This window comes from Lepisosteus platostomus, chromosome 4 (assembly GCF_059453375.1).
Source record: "Lepisosteus platostomus isolate fLepPlt1 chromosome 4, fLepPlt1.hap1, whole genome shotgun sequence".
In the NCBI taxonomy this organism is placed as follows: domain Eukaryota; kingdom Metazoa; phylum Chordata; class Actinopteri; order Semionotiformes; family Lepisosteidae; genus Lepisosteus; species Lepisosteus platostomus.
The window spans coordinates 56,810,172-56,832,335 of record NC_142614.1 but is presented as its reverse complement, the minus strand read 5'-3'; the positions used below and the strand labels follow the sequence as shown (position 1 = coordinate 56,832,335).

The window sequence follows — 22,164 nt, the reverse complement described above, 5'->3', positions numbered from 1 at the left end:
ACATCAGCTTGATCATACCATTGTTCTCAGTATGGGAAAGTGTTTTCTTATTTAGCATTGTAAAGTGAATTTATTTGTTTTTGTAAAGGACTTTTATAAATTTTACTTTACAGTAATTCATTCTTTCATAAAAGTTCCAAAAGTCTTCATTTAGGGAAAAAAAGAGAAGTGCCCGTTTGTAGGCTTTCATCTATGTTTTATATGGAAATGCTTTAGTACAGAAATTGTATCAATATGTGTTAACTGTGGGTAATATATAAACAGTATGCCTTTACAAGATAACCTTCAGTTTACAGATAAGCAACAAATACAGTGTGTTCAGAACTATCTGCAGGGCTAATATGGGTATACTGTATAAGCTTATAGAATACTGAGTTATAAAATGAATAAATAAGGATGAATGCTGCATTTACTCTTCTACGTACAGTATCTTTAAATGTCTGAAAATACCACAGCTCTCAGTTTAAAAATATAAAGGAAAAAAGATTAACCATATGTTAAACTGCTTCTTCTTACAATTAGAAGTAACAAATCAGAAATCCATCTTGAGGTTTACAATTGATAAAAAACGTCAGGTATTCAATGCATGTATTAGCACACAAAAGCAAATTTTGAGTTCTTGTATCGAAATATATTCTTCGTGCAGTACATCCGTACTGGAGAACATGCATTTTCTTTGAGGTATTTATGTATCTGTGTGTTTATTTCTATCTTAGTGTACACATATCTTTTTAGCCAGGAAAAGATAAGTGTTGCAGATTAATCTCGTCACAGGAAATAGACACAAGTCTTTGAAAACATGTTGAACACTGTAATTTAATATGCTGGCTTCTGTAGTTTTAGGGTATGAAAGTAAAGGCCCTCTGGTTCAGTGCATGTGGAAAGATCAGTAGTAACTTGCAACCACCTACACTTTCATTGCTGGGAAGGCTCCTGAACGTGCTAACCTGATCTGAAAAAGAAGAAAACAGTTGGGTAATATTATTGTAGTTAGCATTTTAAAGCTGGGAAGGGTGTCGCATTGATGAAATATTAAATAGCACTCAGTGTGTTAGGTATACTCACAGAGACTACAGGGTGTGGATGAAAATGTTATTCAGTATTCTGCTTTAAGAGAAAGGCAACATGTTTCTTGGTACTGTTTCATGCTCTTTTGGCATTTTCTTTGAGGTTTGCATGTTCTCCACTGTCTAGTCCTTTGCCAGATCTATAGCCCTGCAATGGAGTTCTATCCATTCCAGGGAAAAGAACACTTGTCTGCCCTTGATCATGCTTTCCACCCAGTGCTTCAGGAATATGCCCAGGCTTGCTGTGAGCATGGATGGATGGATTTAGAAGACAAATTTGTTCAATTAACTTGTGCTTTAGTGGTAATATGTTCTGATTAATACCATACTCAGCACATAATGAAATGTTCTCAGCCTCAGCCTGAAATAGTAACAGGCATTTACAGTACCTCTATTGCAAATTAAAGTGATACTACGATCTGATACCCAAAGTGTTTTGTAAAATAATTCACTGCTAGTTGCTATAAAAAGTACTAAATCGTAGAGTTTCCAAAGTATGGAGTATAGGATTGCTGTGAAAGCCTTTCAAAAAAGTACCCCAAATCTGTTATGTTCAACGTTGCCCCCCACCCCCGGGAAATTGGGTCGATGCTGTAGTGGTTCTAGACCCAAGGGCATGGGCGCGACCAAGAAGGGGCAGTGGCTGGCTCACTGCCCCTTGGGCGCACAAGGGGGCTGGCCTAGGTCTGCCGACCAGCAGAACATTCTTGCGGTCAGGATTCCAGGAAAAGGTGGCCGCACGGAGGAGGCGGACAGCCCGCTGGAGTCGCTCGGAGTGCAGGCAGGCGGACTGGAGATTGATGAGGGAGGGGATGGGCCGCCAAGATCCAGAGCTGTGCTGGGTCCAGAGGGCTTCACAGAGTGGAAGGGTCTGACCTTCCTGGCTGGGCAGGGGGCAATCCAGCTGAAGGGCACCAGGAGACGGGCCGAATCAGTCTGGACCATCTGCTGAAGTCGACCTCTGGTCCCCTCTCAGCCACTGGAAACCTCTGGGCAGCACAGCCATGGGCAGACGGAGCCCAAGGAAACTGGAAACCAGGGACAGGAATGGCTCCACTAGGAAGCTGGAACGGTGGCTCAGAAGCGAGATGTACAGATGCAGCCATTCAAAATGCGCGGGCGATACCGCATTATTTTCCAGTACGCTGTACGCAGTCTACCGCAAGCTACCGGTAAATACCGCTAGTTACCGTAAATTCTCCTATAATATGACAAGCAAAATAATAGTATCCGGAATTTCTGCAAGGTGGAGCTAATAAAGCTCCACCTCTCATGTTTGAGCTGTGGCCATCAGTTTTTAACGAAGATATTACTAATAGTATTAATAATGAATGACCTTGGACAAGCTGTAAGTGTAAACTCAAAGTATTGCCCTGGTCAACATTCTTTTTTTCATTGACCGTCTTTGTAAAAGTAACACCACAGCATTTCGCAATCACGCATTTGTTTCCAATCATGCAAAGTACAGTAATTTTTGAGAATCGATTCACCATGCCTTTCACATGCTCATAAAAGAGATTGATTTAGGAACATAAACATATTACCGTATGAAAACTGTACTGTATACAGTATGTATATGTATATTTAATGTCTTAACTGTGCCCGTTTAAGTATTGAATATTCATATCTAATTTTACCACTGAAGGGAAATCTTAGTAGCTGAGCATAAAAAGAATAGGAGCATACTGCAACGCCTGTGAAGGCCATAAATGATATTAATTTTGGAACATAAACATACAGTATATGGCTGGTCTCGGTACTTTAAAGAAAACATACACGAAACATGGTTTCATTATGACCAGAATCGGTCTTGAGATATTTTTAACTTGATTTACAGTATTTGAGTGGTATGTCTTAACACCGATACTACAGTGCGTAAATACTGCTCACGTATATGTTTCTAGGTTTATATTATGCATTTCATACGGTCAAATTACTTTTGAGCAACTAATAAGAAGCGCGAAACGGTATGCATTTTAGTTTCGTTTTGTGCTGGGACTCTGCTTTTAACAATGTCGCCGTGGATTGATTAGAGATATCAAGTACATACAAGTAATTTTTTAAATGTTGTAGTTCGTCTTGTAAAAATGTTACGAGTACATCATCTATCAGCAATTACACAGGTTCTGTTTCCATATTGCGGATTTTGGTTACGTAATATTATTTTCTAGATTTCACGTTGTGAATATATGATTTGGGCAAACAGAGCCGCAAAGAAGTACATTATGGGTTGTTGTTTTGTTTTTTTGCAGTTTTATCTAGAACAAGCGATGCTTAAACCTTTGTCTGATTCTTGTGAAACTATCCACACGACAGTTACAGTACCTAGGAGTTGACTTCAGTGATGTCACTGATGGGATGTTTCTAAAAATCCATCCTCTGTAAAATGTCTTCTCTAGTTGTCCTGCATATGTATTCGCTAATGAAGCTGTGTGTTCTGAGCCTGGATCTCTACATTTCTGTATGAACCAGCTTAGAGGGCTAAAGACAGCTTGTGTTTAAATTGAGTGTAAGGTAATTTATGCTTCTAAAGTCATGGTCAGCATTTATTATTGTACTGTGCTGTAAACTTGTTCTGTACCTAGTCACATTATTTTATAGCGTTTTTATAGCGTTGTCAAATCTGGTGGCGCTGTGTGTTAGTTTCCTGACTCCCATGTCACATGGTCTGTGATTGAATCCCATGGAACTATGACTTTATTTTTTAACAAACATTTCTTTGAAAAAATGAAACGTTTCCCTTGGTCAGAGATTAAATAAAACCTCACTCGCACCAAACAAATTTATATTTCTAAATATCACAACATGATCGAATTTAAGTCTTTTTAATAACAATGAATAGTCACCTATGCGTTACAAAATAAACATTTATATTGATTTGAATTGCGTTTTGATTTAAATCGTAAATGCGTGTTTAAATATATGTGTTTAAAAGCGATATACTGTATAAAAGCGCTGATTCTTATGGAGTGTGTTCCGCCGGGGATTCAAAAAAAATTTTTTTTTAATCGCGTATCTAAGGAAAATTGCAGTATAACTTTGTTCATGCACAAACAGTGGCATGTTACATTATAATTTGGGTGTCTCCTCTTGCCAGAAAGCTCTAAATTGCAACGTAAATTGCAAAAATGCACTTGGAATCTGTCCAAGCCCTCCTACGAAAATTATTTAAACTGCGACACTGATCATTCATCTCTAAATAAACTTTATTTTATATAGCGTTTTAAGCGAATAGGTAATTAGATTGCTCATAAACCTAATCGCTTTTTCTACATAAACACAGCGTGATTGCTCTCTGAAAATGCTTTCCCTTTATATTTAGGCTCAGATTTCAACTGTAGATCGTATTATTATAAACTTTCATGGAAAAATGTATTTTATGTAAACCATGTTTGCTATTAATTCATTTAGGGCTAAAATACATTCATTGTCTTCCAATCGAGTCGAGTTGACATTGGAAGCTTGCCACTCCCGGACTGTTAAACCAACGCATTAGCATGTTAAAGCGATTCTATTGAGGAGCCCAGCTACCACTTAACACTGTACTTCCTACTTTGAAAATACCTGTGAAACCGGTTTAATTCGTCACAGCCAGCACTCCGGCAGAGAGGGGGTTGTACTCGTAAAGTAGAAGCAGGCGAGATTTCCAGCGAAAGACACCTCCCCCCCCCCCTCAAAAACCCAGTAAGCAGTAATGCTTTAAGTTGAAAATCGAGGTGGATTTTGAGGATGATAAAGAGGATAAACTGGGATGGGAGGAGGGTTTGGTTTTGCATAAGGGGCGGGATTATGATAATTGGAGGAATTTGCGAGAGTATAATGGTTTGATATATTTGATTTTGTATTGTGGTCCTTATCTATGTTTTTGGTTGGTATTATGTTTATATGGTTGTTTTTGTTGGTTGGTTCTTATTATGGTTATTAATAATACGGTCTATAGTTGAAATCTGAGCCTAAATAAAAAGAAAAAGCAAGTGATTAGGTTTATGAGCAATCTAATTACTTATTTGTTTAAAACGCTATATAAAATAAAGTTTATTATTAATTTGCTAGACAGAGCAGTGAACATTATTATGCATAAGACAAAGATAACGAAATCTGTGTACGCTGTAAGGTTTTTACTTCTTAAACTTTTACACGTTTCGAACAGAAAGAAATCCTCTTCCTGGTACAGTACTGTATGTTTCACTACCAACCAATGGACCACGAGTGCCCCTGTCGGTCATTTTGGCCAACCAATCACTTACAGCGGTGCCCTGCGGGTAGGTTACTGTACCTCGGGTTTTTACCGCGCATTTTGAATGGCTGCATCTGTACACATCAATACTGGATTGCAGAGGAGAAGCTAAATAGGGTTAAAATCCTCTCAGAGCACCTGTTTCAGTGAAAGCTCTCACTGAAGCCGGGTGCTTTGCCTCAGGGTAGAGCGCCGGCCATCGAACTGCGACACGCCTCACTGGAGAACAGAGAGGGCAGGCAAGCCATACCCTGCCGAGTGGCGGCAAGAAAAAACCGTTACACGGGTGAAGTAAAATCACTGTTATGTGTTCCTTGTAGTTCTTGCTCCAGTTGTCAAAAACAAAAGAACCTTTTGGTAATTCTTTAAAAATTGTATTTTGCAAACTGTGAAACTATGTCTTTTAGAGATATTTTACCTCACCTTTCAGTAGGTATTCCCACATGAAAAAAAAACCCAATAGAATCATACTAGAAATGTTTTTAGATTAAAACTGTTACTTTTATTGTTTAATTGAAGGATTACATGGCAGTCGTGTTAGGTGAACTATTTCACTGTTTATTTCACATTGTTTGTATAAATACCCCTCATGAAGAATTAGAGAATGTTGGATAATAACTTTGAGTGATAAAAATGGTCACAAACAAATGAGGCCATTTGGGCCGTCTAACCCATTTAGTAGTGAGTAGCTAATTGATCCAAGGATCTCGTCCAAATGTATCTTGAAAGAAGCCAAAGCACTGGCTTCAACAACATGACTGGGCACCTTATTCCAGACTCCCACAAGCTTGTAGATTAGGGTGTCTTATACAGTATATACAGTATTATTACTGAATCCTCCTCAGATTTTGAAGGACCATGTGTCCCATTCTGTGATACAGGCTTAGTTACATAGTGCATCATGAAGTGTGATGGCTTGCATGTCTGCAGAAAAATACATTTTGTGTTTTCTTTATTTGCATCACTAGTTATTTTTTTGTGGGTGTGTAAAATATGATGTTATAAAGTACATGTTGTACTGTCAAATATAACCGTTAGTTTCAAAAACTGGAACTAAGAAATCGGTAAAAACAGGTTTCGGTCTTTTGTAGTACGGTTTGACGTGTCAAAGTCAACCATGTGTTTCTGCTAGTGAGGGAAAATGGTCACTTCAACAATGAAAGCTGTCTGGAGTATTTGTGTGAAACTCAAAAAAAGTTATTTAGAATAGCTCCTGTTAGAAATAATATAACAATGCTAATTAAATTAATAGTCGTGTTTTAAAAATAGTCAGTGCCTTTGTATTCTTGTTATAGATCCCCAAGTTTCTAACTAGGAAATATGCCTGTCATTGATAAAAGTGGTATACTTATATAATTATATTCAAGTAATGTTAAGGAATAACTTTATATGACACTAATAAAAAATGTAAGTAAGCAATCTGAACTTTCAACCCTCATCTGTACTCTGCTTTCTGTTAACCAATTCTCCTTACAAACACACACATTTTTCCAAATGCATACACCTGTAATTTGTAAATTAAGAGGAACATTGTTGGTCTTCAAGAAATCTAAATGCACCATATAATACACTGTTTCTGTACGTTACTATAGTTGTTTGTTTAAAGAATTTTAAGTTCGTTAATGTAAGAAAATCTTTTCTAAATCCATTCTTTAGAATTCCTTAGAGCCTTCCCATTCCTAAAATACAATTAGTAGAAGAGTATTAGGCCCTGGAGATACTGTATAAGTTCTTTTTGTACTAGAACACTTCTGCCTGTTCTATGCTAATATTATTTAAATATTTGTTTACTCAGAATGTTTTGAGACATTTTGAATGTTCCTTCCTTCGTAAACACCTGAGTGAAATATTCATATTATACTTCCTTTTCATCATCTAAATGTTTTCTGTTTTTATCTTAAGATTCCATATTTTTTAAATCAGTGTTTGCAGTTCAATATATACCTTTTCTTTAACTGGATTATATTCTCTTTTGAATGTTTTATAAAGTGCTTTCTTTCTCCTTATGATCTTTTTAATTGATTTAACCATTTGGACTACTGCTTTCCATTACTATTTCCTTTATTTATCTTGATTGACTTACATGTGAGATCCATGGTTTAAGTCTTGAACCTGTGGCCATCTATTTTTATTCTATCCCATTTTTGCTTCTCTTAAGCTGTCCCATTTCTGTCTTCATACTTCTGTCTTTATGAAACATTGTGGAATTTCTTGCAACCCTAAGCAAAATTACCAGGCTGTGCATCCATAACTATCCATTTACTGAACAAGAGACATTAAAGGAGCTGTGGAAGAATATAGTTTATTCAGATGGGAATCATTATTTCTTAACTGTGGGAAGTTATTTTATTGATTTCCCAGACATTTCATGTCTGTTTTTTTTTTCAGGGATGGTGAGCTCAGTTCATCGAGACGGATGGTCAATACATCTGATAAAATCATTGGACAGAGAGGACATGCATTTTTTCAACATTCAGTTGAAGGCTGGAAAGTAAATTCTTCATTAGTAATAGAAATAAGGTACGTTATCTACTTTTTTCTTGCACTTTGGAAATGTGTATGGTTTTTGGACTAAATACATAAGGCTGTCTTGCTAATGGATAAGTGGTTGCATTGATGAGGTTAGTTTTTAACATGCAACAAAGTTGGAAAGGAGCCACCTACCAGTTCTTAAATGGCTTCCATTCTTCAATACTTTAATGTGGTCAGATGCTATGGATAAGTACATAAAGCCAAAAGTAAAAAAAAATGGTGTTTTCCATATTTCAACCACAGGCTTTTCAGAGCAAATGTCTTTTGCCAGTAGAACAAAAAATGCCAGATATCTGCAGTGTTCACGTAGGTTAAGTACAGCAGTATAACAGTTTCGAATTCCATAAAGCAGTGAAAGTCTAATCGGTATTAGCTCCTTCCATTAAGCCATTCTTTAGTTTTATTTCAAGTATATTTTATCTTAATAAAAGCTTTCAATTATTTCTTTGTTTTGTGAATTAGGTTTTGTATCTATTAAAACCACTCTGTACTGTGGGGTTCATTTTAGTCACACTCTGTTAATTCACAGCTTGACAAAATGGGCTAATTTCACAGTCGTGTGAGCTGACAAAATTCCCAAATAGGCAGGATTTGTCACTAATGCAGCATTTAGGAAATTAAGCTTTCAAGAGTAAGAAGTCATTGTTTATAGGAAATCAAGAAATAATTATGAAGGTTATTCATTATAAGTCTTTAGACAAAGTATGAAACAAGTAATTTGGAATGCAAGGTTGTTATAAAAGAGAAAAGATAAAGTAGAGCCTGCTAGAATTCAATCAAACGGTGAAGAGTTACTGAACAAATTACCAGTGTACATCAGATAATCTAGAAAAACTGTGGACATTGCTCTGTATGCTGCAAAGAACATCCTGAATGAATTAAGATAAAACAGAAAATGTGTTGCCTGCAAGACATTTAATTGTGAATACACGTGATCTGGAAAGCTGCCTGTCCACCAAAGAGCACATTTAGCACCTTAGGGCTTTTTTGGTTTATGGGAAACTTTGAACGTCAAGTAAAGGTGTGCTATTGCATCATTTCCAAATAAATGAAAAATCTACCTAAGTACAGTGCAGTAATTAAAAATACATTTGTGGGAGCTCCAGCCAACACTTGGAAAGTAGACTTTACTCCAGCTATATGCTTTTCACCCATCTGTTTTAGAACTGGTTTTGTCTGCTTGATTCATAGGGTCATAATGTTGTGAAATAACCAGTCCTCACATACCCCCGCAAATGCAGTGTCTGTACAAACATGATGGTTTATATCTAAGTAGGATGAGCACCAGTCTGCCAGGTACAAGGATCTAGAGAGAAATTCAAAAACATTCAAACTGGTATGGAATGGGAGAAAATCCAAAGAGATACCCAGGGTGTAGAGTCAACAAGAAAACTCAAGGGAAAAACGAACATCAGAGACCTAGATAATTAAGTGCTTATACCTAAATGTCAGAATTATTAGAATTAAAATGCAAGAGAAGCTACTGTATTAGTATGCAATTATGTGATGTAATTAGAGCCACACAAATATGGCTAACAGGGAGTGAAGATGGAAAATGCATTGTTTGTAGATATAGTTTACTGAAGAGCCTGGAAAGATGAAAGAGGTGGAGGTATAGAACTGTGCATGAAAAAGAACATTCAGACACATAAACATAACCTCTATGCATCAAAGGACTCAACCTATATGACTCAGACTTACAAAAAAAGATACAAAAGGAATGATGTTAGGAATATGGTATAAACCAAATTGAGATATCCCAAAGTAGTGCACATGAAGGGAATTAACAAAATGATGGAAACACCAAGCAATATGAATATTTATCAGCTAATAAATAGGTTGCCCATTGCCTTCAGAACAGCTTTAGTCCTTCTTGGAATACTGCTAAACAAGTTTTGAACTCATTCTAGTGGGATACTGGATCATTCTTCAAAAAGGACAGCCTTCAGTCCTTTGAAAGATGAAGGAGGTGGAAATATACTCTGTACTCTGTGTTATGGAATGTCCCATAAAGGTTCAATGATGTTTAGATCTGGTGATTGAGGCAGCCATAGAAGGCGTTTGACATGATCTTGTTGTTCATGAAACCACTCTTTTTAGTTTTTAATCTGTTTAGAGGTGTATATTGGGACATATCCTCTTGGAACATGATGTTATCACCTTCTCATGACTACCATGAGATACCATAACAGAATCACATTTTTAACAGATGACGATGTGGGCTGAAGGCTTCCTTTCACTGTGTCCAAACATAAACTCAACAAATGTAGTAAAAAAGAGCAAAAGATGACTCATCAGACTATCAGACATCAGACTTTCATCATATTAAAACCCTATTACTTTCTTCCACTGCTCCGAAGTCCCGGCTTTGTGCTCATTACACCAGGTTATGCGTTGCTGTGCATTAGTCTTCATTACAAATGGTTTCTGAATGGCCTCCCAACCATAAATGTCAGCTTTCTGAAGTTCAAGTTGTACAGTTATAGTTTAGACTGGGTCATGGTAGTTTGGATTTAGTTCTGTGGTAATTTTTAAGGCTGTTGTTTTCTGTTTTGTTTTTCACTTATGCTATGAAGTGTCTGTCGATCCCTGTTGATGAGGTTCAGCTTGTGGCCACTGTTCCTCTTTTCTGATGGTGTTTTTCTTTGTTTGGTTTATGCCGTCATGACTTTCAACACTGTTCCCCTTGACACATTAAATATTTTGCCATTTCTGTAACTGATGCACCTGCCATACAGACATAAACTATTTGACCTATTTCAAAATGTTAGATCTCTCATGTTATTTTAGAAACTTGCGTATTAAGATGCTGATTTTAAGATGTCTTTATAGCAGAAACATAATGGTACTGGAAATTAATATGAAATGTGTAGAATGGTTTTAAATTGTGATTTAGTTACTTCAAAATGAGTCACTTTTTGTTAAGTGTTTCCAATGTTTTATCCACTCTCTATATTTGACACTTCTATAATGAAATGAAAAGTGGTTGTAATTGGAGATTTTTAGTTTTTCTCACAAAAATTAGAAAGAAACACCAGGGACTCCACAAACTGAACCTGAAACGGTAATCATAGCTGAAAACAGTTTTCTTACACAGTTTGTCTGAGCATCTAATGTAGGGAATTATTGTATGCTTTGAAGTAGACTATATTTTGAAACTGTATGGGAAGAGTCCAAAATAAAAGTCTCATATTTCAGAATGCAGGAGGTGAAAAAAACATTTGAGAGGATAGAAATGGAAGCCATAGAGAATGGATGAAAACAGTTTAAACATAGTGTGCTTGAAGCACATAACCAATTCATCCCACAGTAAGTAAATCAAAGTCAAGAAGACAGCGGCCAAAATTGTTTACTAAATCAGTTAGGAAAAATCTAAGGAGAAATACAGCATTTCACATAATGGTTAGAAGGATAACAAGATGAATATCATCTATAAACAAAGAAATATCATTGATTAGAAAGGCCAAGAGAGAAAATAATTTTACAGTGATTGCTTCTACAAACTATTATATTTTTATTGTTATACTTGTATGCTGAAGCCTGGCTTATTTGATGCGGCAGCTGGATCTGATTTTTGGATCAATAAACGACCAGCAACTAAGTGAGCCGAATGGCTTCTGCTTATTTAACCTTTATGTTCAGTAGGTTGGATGATCAAGTACTGTGTGGCAGTACGGTAGCCTTACAAGTCACTGCAATGTTATGGAAGTGGGAGGAGGGCCTTAAAAGAATTGTTAAAAAGTATAAGAATTTAGTCTTGTGATCCTTTTGTTTCCTGTAAAGTGTGTTTTCAATTCCTGGCATTTCTGAACAAATTCTGCTGTTTTTATTTCATTGAGAATTTATATTATTCGTATTTCAAGATTACTTGTATTATGTTATTAATATCACTACATTATTTTTTAATCCGTTTTCATAGGTGTTCTGTATATTCAATTTAAACAAAGCTTCAGTTTTTCTTTGTTGTGTCCATATAAATAATTAATCTTTCAAATTGGGGAGAAAGACTGAATAAATATCTGCATTTTAACTAGCTAGTCTATAACTGGGTCAGAACACGTTAGTGCTGCAAATCCTGCTTACAACAAAGCAATATAGAAAGCAACATCAGTTAGATGTAGTCTACATAATTTGTCAATTTTAAGGTTAGAAAATGTTAAATTGACTTTTTCAATTTTTAAAGGATTTGATTTTTTTTCATTCTATTTTTATGCATTATATGTGAAAAAGTAGGATTTTTGGTCACATCTGTTACCTAAAAAGGATGCCAAATTACTATTGAAGGTTCTGAGCATTTAGAGGTCAAAATGTTCCCTTTTTTACAGTCCAGAAGTACCAGTAGCTCCAGTATATGGTGTGCTTTATTCTTGGAGCACTTTTCAAAGTTTTTTTTGTGAATGTATTGTACCTGGGGTGATTTATCAACTGTACAATGTTATCAAAGTAAAGCAAAAAATGAAGGGAAAGTGGACAATGAAAGCCAAAGAAAAAAATATCTAGTCACTCTAAGATGTACCTTGTAAGTTCCAGTGAGCTCTTCATGTGTAAAGAAGCTAGATGTGCACACATCCCTATAATTACCTGCATAATGACACTGAAAAATGTGAAAGCTTCACTTGCAGAACATGGTGAGGTAACTAAATATATAACAAAAATAGGTAACCTGAGAAAGGTTAAAAAAGAGAGAAGTCCGTTTGGCTTATGCTTTGAAACAACCATAAAGCTGCCTTTTTTCTGATTCTGAAGGACTGTTCTTTCAGACAGGGTACAAAGTGAATGCCGACAGAAAGTCACATCTCGCATCATCACCACACTCTAGTGAGTGTGATTATGAGACCAAGATGGCTAAAAAGGTAGCTGGTACTAACCAGCATTTTTCATTGGTGGACTGTACAGCACAGTTAGTTACATTTTTTCAGGTGGATGAAATACATTCTGTGCATGAATTGTTAGCAGCAGACATAGCGTGCTAAAAACAATTTGGGAAACGTGTGAAAGAAGAGGAAATCTTTGTGGCAGCAGACACCTGCTCGGATGAGGCCATTTTAGGCGGAAAATTAACAAACTGCCAGAACATGCTTTTTTAATCAGAGGAAAACCTGTGGCCACGTAACATGCAAATCAACCTTGTCACTTTATGCTGCTACCATATCACACTTATTCAAGCTGATTTCATTTAATAACAACAGACGTCAGAGTTAAATTTTATCTAGCACATTTAAAAACAGTCTTCTCCAGTGCTGTACACAATAAAAGTCAAGAAAATTGCAAAGCCAAGACAGCAAAGCAAACGCAGAAAATAAATACAAAACGCCTTTCTACAATAGTAAGTTTTTGGGCTACATTTAAAAATGATGTGGTGAGTGCTTGAGTTTTTTCCTTAGAGTGTATATAAACAGTGGGAACACATAATAAATCAGAAATTAGCTGAGCAAAGGTAGTCTAATCTGGGTGTTAGTAAACCAGAAACATGATACATGATAGCTAGATACTGAGGAGCCATACTACACAGAGCCTTGAACATGAAAACAATTCAAGACCTGACAGTAAGTCAGTGTAAGAACCCCAAGACAGAAGTGATGCGATTACTTGCACATGGAGGATTATAACTACAGAATTGGACATACAGTAATTTACACGTGATTCTAGGGACTTCTGCAGGTAAATCTTTACAGTAATCAATCCTTAAAAAAACAAATGTATAAAGGGGACTTTGTACTACAACCATGGGCAGCATTACACACAGCATAACAGATGACTAATAGTGGAAAATGAATATCTCGAAATTCTATTTCATTACTCACAAAACTATGAGGGAAAAATTGGTTCTAGCACTTCTTTCTAGCAGTTTCTCCTGATATGATTGAAGTTATACATTAAACCCAGAACTCGTTACCTGTGCTCCAATTCACTAGAAAGTGCCTTTGTAGAAAACACAACTGGAACAGGGCAAGCATAGGAAGCAGGCTCCTTGTTTTAACAAGACCGAAAATATCAAATGTATACTGAACATCACAAGAAACTTATATAGCTTTCAACTGCACGAAATTTCCAAAACTGTCAGGAAAATGAAAAATCATTTTGTAGCAGACACACTGACATTTTATTAAATAGACATGATGTAGGTACATTGATGAACCTCGTTAACTTTTGCCATTAACAGATTTGGTCGAATGGAAGTCGCTACAGTGAAAGTTATAGGCGAGTAGTATATATGCCCACCGCATATGTATGGAAGGAATATAAGCTATACACCCGTGATCCATACTTTGCACCAGGTTGTACATTTTGCCTTACTGAGCATTCTGGGCTGTTTCTCTTGTATAGCATGGGCAAGTTCACCTCTTCACCAGTCTCTTGACTCTAGATACCACATACCTTCCCAACTGATCCCACAGATTTTCAATGAGGTTCAAGTAGGGAGTGCACCATGTATCAAAGGCAAAAGGGTATTGCACTCTTGGTGAGTGGGGCATATTGATCAAATCGCCTCATCTGTGCCCAATCAGTTATCATACTAATTATGTAATTTAGCACATGTTCGACAGTCAGTGTTATTTAATTCAAGTGTATTAAAGTCACTCATCAGTTAGTCAAAATGCTGTCTGAAACATTAAATCAATATGCAGAATCTGTATACTTAATTTCTCTTTAAACACACATGAAAAACAAGTAAGCAAAGTAATGAGAGTTGAATCAGCAATCAAAACTCGGTTGACTGATCACCAGTTAAGAAAGTTTACAGACCGTAAAGTTGTGAGGTAAAGGAAACTGCAGATTTAAAAGAATAACCATGTAACTGGAGAAGAATAAAGCAAAACTAGATAGATGGGAGACGACTTAATCAAAAATGTGATCGTTGTTTGAAGTTAGATTGTGGGCAGGCTGTGTAAAACCAGTGGAATCCTAATGTGTTAAAAATTGCACAGCCACATTGAAATGTGGATCTTAAAATGATCCAGCAATAAAGCATTGTCAAATTTAAAACACAGATTTAAAGGTTAACAAATTGCCAAATAAACTCCTAAGCATAATATTGCATTTTTTACATCTAGAGTATGTGATAATAAGCAGGATGGGGAGTAAAACTAAATATAATATTTATCCAAGCCACTCAGGAGATGGGTACTCAGATATAAAAATCACACTTAGAAAATAAGGCTGTACAAAACGGTTACCTCCACAGACAGTGGAGCAACATTTCTGAAACAATCATATCCAGGTGGTACAATCTGAGTAAAACAGGAGGCAGAATAGAACAGAGCATATTGCATCATTTCACATCACTAGTGTTCTGCTTGGTGATCTCCAGCACAGTGTTCCAGCATGGTGCCATGTGTGTTGTTCCATACATCTGAACTTGGTTATATAGCAAGTGCCAAGATCAAGTGTATTCTATAGCCTTCACTTTTTTTTCTCTGAGGGCACTTACTATACCCGGCATAATGCGGCAAATGCTAATAATCTTAAAACCCCAAGCTCCAGTATTTATGTGGCTGTGAAAGGATGACTAGTTTATTGTATTGACTCAATTACAAAGTATAAAAAATTCTCAACATAAAATGCAACTGTTTTTACACAAGATTGTTCTGTTCATCATTGTTTTCAGTTCTAACAAAGAATACTTTGAGGAACGTCACTATTAGAACTTTTAATCCTTTCTCACACATCATCTGCACTCTTTCCCCAGACAATTTTTGTGATAGTCTGTTAGTACTGTCATGGAGACGGTATATATTACCTTGTGTGATGCATTAAAAATATAGTACTTTTTGCACAGCATTTTATTTAGATGAAATGTAAAGCTTCATCAGTCAGCTTTACATTAATTACATTTATATTTTAATAAATGTAACTTATTTGTAGTAATGACATTCATAATGACTGTATAAAAATGGTTAGAAACAGAATTTCTATCAAAGATTCATTTCACTTGAAAAATGTCTCTTGCACAATTCTAATCTCATTTTTATAAAAAGATTATTACTGATTGTCATAGCTGACATTGAAAACAGTTATGAAATCTTTAAAATCATGAGAAGCCAGCTGGACCTTTTAAAGAGTGACTGTGGGTACCCTGGCATTCCCAACTCAAACTGTATTTGTTTGCAGAGGGATGAAAGAAAACCAGATTCAGGATATTTAAACATATTGAAATACACAACATATTAAACAAATATGTTATGTTTAGCATATTGAACAACACATTTTCAATATGTTAATATTTTTGGATTCTTCTGCACAAGGAACATAAAATTTGTGAATTCTTTGGTTTTTGCAACATATGGCAAACAACTGAATTTTTAATACAGTATTGTAAACCATCATAAAACATCACATCAATGTACCCTTTCCTGGCAAAAGTAATTACTACCAGCAGGTACCGCCTAACACTAGCAGCAGGTACTGTCCGTCAGATGAAGCTATCCAAGATGACTGAACTTCACACACCATTAAGTACCAACTGAACAGCAGAGCAGTAAAAAGCAATGACACTCATCACAGCAAGTGCACCAGTAATGAAGACTGAAATGACTGCAGACATTTTGCTAATGTTACGTTTAGTGTTGACAGCACAATTCAACAAGGGATACAACAAAATTGCCAAAAAATGTGTCAGCCGATGTAAGTTCCTAACAGGAGTTGGTTGCCTAATTGTATAGCATTTTCGATGTTAATGGAATTGTAACATTGCAGTCTGTAGTTTAAATGTCATGCAGAGCAAAATACTATATATGCCCTGTAGAAGGAAGGGCCCTGAGAGGTTTTCATTCAGTTACTTGCCATTTCACAAGCAAAAGAATGTCGATTATGGCTAATGGTTCATTATCCATCCATATTCCAACTTCATCTAGTACAGGGCCGGAAAGGCTAGAACCAGGCGCAGGACATGACATCAGTCCGTGACAGGGCACACACGCAGACACCATTACGCATACTCACACCAGGCCCAGTTTTCTCAGAGATTCCACCTAATCTGCCAGCATGCCTTTGGACTGTGGGAGGAAACTGGAGCACCTGGCAAAAACCCATTCGTACACGGGAAGAACATACAATCTCCATGCAGTTATCATCCCGGCTCCAGAACTGAGCCCAGGGCCCTAACGCTGCCAGGCAGCAGTGCTAATCACAGTGTTCATCATTATTAGAGCAAAATCCCCAACACTGACTCCAACATTATGGTATGCATGGGAGTTTTTTTACATAGAGTTGAGTTTGCTTAAATTGAGTTTTGTATAATCCAAGGAGAGCAGGGAATAGAACAAGACTTTACTACACTATATAAGATTATATTAAATAGTGTAATATTTTAAATAAACAGAACTATTAATGTGTCACATCCTAAACAAAATGCCACAAAAAATCCAGATCCATGTACGTTGTTTCTATGAAGTTACCAAAAGCATTTAATTTGCCGTGCCATGGAAAGTCTTGTATTCGGATCTCTCTAACCAAGTTTTTCTTGAGCTGTGTAAATTAACATGTAATTTGTACACAATTGCAAGTTCATTTAAATTTCACATTGCCTATTCCGGTATAATGCCCTGTTTGAAATTGTATAGTGTAGAGTGGATTAATCAATAAGTAAATTAAATAATCAAAACTTCCAAATTGTAAAGATTTTGCCTAGAATATATCCGAGCAGTTGGTACCTGAGTTTTTTGGAAAACAAAGTCATAACTGGATGAAACATTTATTAATAATAAAAGTGCCACATTAAACATCACACAACATAAACATACAACAAGTAAGTTACAATATCTACAAACAAAGCGTCTTGAAAGTCTAAGTCCTGACTGACAGGCCCAAAAATAGAGATAAACCTACAGTACCTTCTGGACCAAACAGAATATAACCTAAAGTCAAATGTGTCCCTATAGACCTAGATGCTGCAAAATGAATGGGAACCTATCTCACTATTCTAAAAATACATCCAATAATCAGAAGAGGTCGTTTTTAACCTAGGGATTCTCCATACAGAAAATCAAAGTTTCCCAAAAACATCAGAATGGCAAACTGTCTTAAGTTTGAAATGCATAACTCAAATCTGGTCTTAAAGGCTGATCGGTACAAGGACCTCCTGCCTGGCACTGTAGTAAACACCGCAGTTTCTTTCTTGCTTTGAAACTCCCTGAGAAAATTAAAAATCAATTACGTTTTGGTATGGTAAGTTATCTCAAACAAGCTCAGAGCCAATCCTTAACATAATCCACATAAGAAAGTGTAAATGGACCATCAAATTGTTTTCTGTTCTTATCCTATAATTTCTTGTATTTCAGATGTGAACTTAATGCAGTAAGACATCACTTAATGATAATTTATATGCAACTGAATAACTGTTTAGCATTAATTTATGCAATACAAAATAAAGTGCTACCCATGGGTCTCCTGTGTACAGTATATTAAATCCCTTGGGTTTTCTAGACCGAGTGTAGTAATGGCTTCATGATTCACATTACTGAGCAAGTTGTCCCTTAGTTGATTTATCATAATTTAGCAGAAACAAATATAACTACTGTAGATATATCAACAGAATGACTGGGTGGCAATAATTACTCCTGGTTTAGAAGTTCTTCAGTATTACATTTATTACCTGCTCACATATATTTTAATATTTACAGCTTTTATTTCCATCTCGCATATAGTTTATTTCTATACCATGTTAAATGGGTGCATAACCCCCAGCATGAAACGGAAACTGTTAAATGTATTATATTTTTCTGAGATCAAGTTGTGGTTATTCTACTCAGTCACAAACTATATTCATGCGATGCACGCTTATGATATTCTGGCAGACCATGGCAAGTAAGCTACCTGTGAGAAAATAAAGAAGATAACTTAATAGGTAATAGAAAGCTTTCTTATTGTGCTACAGTAAAACTACCAACTCTAAGTAGAAAGTAATGTACTGCAAGGAGGTGGGTATGTGACTAATTTTTGTCACTGTAAATTCCCTCAACCTAGTATAGACTTAGAAAAAATGAACCGAGGGTGAATTTATCTATTTTTAGATCACCACTCATTTTATGTTTTGAGACAGTCCTCCCTGAAAATGGCTGCTCACTAAATATGATTTACGTATTTAAAGCCTTAAAATTGAGGCCTTAAAGAATCTGTTTCTTGCTTATTCAGAAGTATTTGAAACTCTTAAGTAATTACAATCCTGTCTTCTGCTCCCTAGGTCAGGCAAGTCTAAATTGTCTTAGGCTCTATGATTGTGTATATATAGAAGTTTTTATTTTAGATCAGTGGTTGGCAGCCTGGAGTTAACTCACGCACTTGTTTTTACTGATTTACTGTACGTGCCGTTGAATCACACTTTTGACAAATTAAACAATACTCTGAGTGTTCAGCTCTGAGGGAGGGACAAAGAAATGACTTCATGTATGAAAATACCCGTTCACAAAGGTATTTTGCTCCAAACGCTAAAAAAGTTCCTAAATCACAATTTTTAAACTAGCAGTAGTTTAATATCTGTATATTTTCCTCACAAAGTCATTGACATCTGAAACATCATGTCTCAAAATAAAAAGGAGTTTAAATTAGCTTGACTAATTGAATGAAAAATGGAAATTAACAAATATTGAACGAATATTGAAAGGTGCATTTCAAAGTCCTCAACACCCATCCACTGAACACTGAAAAGCCTTGGTGCTGATATCAAAGCTGTCTTGTTTAATCGGAAAAGAAAACATCAGGCAAATCCTGAAATCTTACAGAAAATTCTTGATGCCAGTTGATGCAGCCATCTAGAATGCCCGTCAAATCTTGTGTTAAAGCAACATAGTTTTGGTCGCAATCAGCCTTTCACTGCTCAAAACGGATCGATAGGTGGCACTTGTGTTGCGTTAGATATTGATTAAATGCTGCCATTTCAGTGTTTTTCTTAGTCTAATAATCATGATTTGATTTGAAAATATAACAAATTTATAAACATAAAGTAATATTAATGGTAATATTATATAAGTAATATTATAATATAAGTAATATTAGTAATATTATTAAACATAAAGTAATATTATTAAACACACATATTATTAATGGTGTAAAATTGGAACAAAATATTGGAAATTCAGAATGGCATTACAAAATATCTAGTGAAAATATTTTACTATGAATTCATGCAATATAAATTATCAGTATAGTTAGTAAGGCACGTCACATCTCAAATGTGTATTTTTTGGATGTTTCTATTGTACTATATGTACATTCTGGTATTAATAAAAATTAATCAGTTTTTGTGCATATTATGAACTTCAATAAAATAATTATATATACAAAGTATATATTTTTAGTGTAACACATTTTCTGCATTTCATTCAGATTTTAAAAGCTGTCCTTCAAATGATTGTCAACCCTATTATTGAAAAGAAAATCCCCAAATGTAAGAATTGTTTTTTCCAAAAAATGAGATCTCCTGGATATGATATAATCTAATAAGGCAGGCCTCTAGTTTTTTCTCTAATCTTTAGTTTGGATGTTTGGAAAAATGTTTGGATGGATAGTGTATAGTCTAACAATGTTACATAAAATATTTAAGACAAATTATGCCATGAATATATACAAATGTGTATTTAATTAAGACAAAACCAAGAGCATTAAAAATATTTTTCCTAGCCCCTCACCCAAAACGTTGATAGAGGCATCTTTATCATGTAAAATGACCTTGACATCATTTTAACAGAACGTTCAGTGACGTGAAGCAGCTTTATTACATTTTTAAAACAAGCAGGTTTATGAATACAAGATTTCAAGACAGTTTTGTCAACAAGTACTACCTGTTAACTCTTCACGCACGTTGGAACGTTTCTGCAGTGAAATGTCTGCTACACTGACTGTACATATTAACTCATACAGTAGATCACATTAAATTAGTTACTATGGTGTCTAAAGAGCAGGAAGGGTCACTTCATGTCACGGTTCTCGCAAACTCTTACTCTCACCTGTGGCCTCTTTTGAAGAAAATTGGTTTGCTTTCGGCATAGCAGCTACCTCTGAATAAAATAATTTAGATGTTGACAAAAGTCCAACTGTATTGCTCCGTTGATCAGGCAGATATAAGGTGATTGACCTCGGGCAGAATTCCGTCTTTATGTACGGGCTCTCTCTGGCTCGGCACTTGGGAAAATGTTACAAGATCCGACACTCAGACTACATCACTGGCAGTTACGTGATTGTCAGACAGTCAAGTTGCTTAGATGAGTCTGAAGGAGTGTGAAGGTGCACAGGGGAGCAATCTCGGAGTTCTGTGCAATGTCTTTTCTCTAGAGGACAATACGGTTTATGATTGGTCAAGAGGTTGCCAGGCAGTTGGGGTTTCCACGCCCTGTAGGTTCCTGATTGGTTGGTCAGTTTGAGGAATGATTAACCATGACATCTGACTCTAGGACCATAATCCAGATGTGCTTAGAGTCTCACTGGACAAGCAGGCACCAAGAGTGGGCACCTATCATGGTAGCTGGTTGCATCTCAATCCTGGGAACTGTTCCATATCAGGAACACAAACATAATTAAATCAGTGCAACAACATGAATGGCTTCTCTGTGGCTTGGACCACAGAGATGAGAGAGAGAGGGGCCTCACTGGGAAAAGCACAGCAACACTTAATAAGCATTTCCACTACACATCAATTAATTTATTTTGTTACTGAGATTTAAGTGACTATAGCAACGTATCCTCTATTCTTAATTTTCCAAACAGGTTAGTTTGAACTGTTCCTGACTTTATGGTTCAGAGCTCGACTCGCAGACCAATAAGGCAACTGCTAAAAATGTCATCATCTTTCTTCAACTATTTGGTTAATGTTGAGGCAGTTCTCAGAAGAGCTTTGCAGAGAATAAGAAAGCAAAGAGATAGCCAAACCCTTTACAGTTCCATTATTTGTTTTATTTAAAAGATGCCATTTCAGCAGACAGGGCAGAAAAGTGTATTATCCCTGCAGTTCAATGTAACAACATAAACTCATATCCTCAGAACATTCAAGTGTTCTAATCAATTACTATTCTCATCAAATGGTGTTTCAGTTTATTATTACTACATTTATTATTAATATTAATTTAATATTCAACATACTGTGATATAGGATAAATAATATGTATGCTATATTGAGATTTGTATAAATTATATTTTATTATTAGAGAAATAATCTTTATTATCCTCATGGGGCAATGTAGTAAAGTACAACTTGTGCATTGGCCAGGAAACGAACTAGGGCCTCCAGCACGGTAGGCAAGAATTCGACTACTGAACCACCAGTGCATCACTCTGATTGGACGAACTAAATTAAAATTACATTACACTGCAAAGAAACATTATATAATTAAAATT

At 35.9% G+C, this 22,164-nt stretch overlaps 1 protein-coding gene across 1 annotated transcript in view; it reads left to right on the top strand.

Annotated features, from left to right (window-relative positions):
* The window catches only part of st8sia4 (ST8 alpha-N-acetyl-neuraminide alpha-2,8-sialyltransferase 4), a 62,490-nt gene that overhangs the window by 5,685 nt on the left and 34,641 nt on the right, over positions 1–22,164 (top strand). Inside the window, exon 2 of the mRNA XM_088629959.1 lies at positions 7,693–7,824. Within this exon, the coding sequence (XP_088486085.1) occupies positions 7,693–7,824 (132 nt within the window). The remainder of the gene's footprint in view (positions 1–7,692; positions 7,825–22,164) is intronic.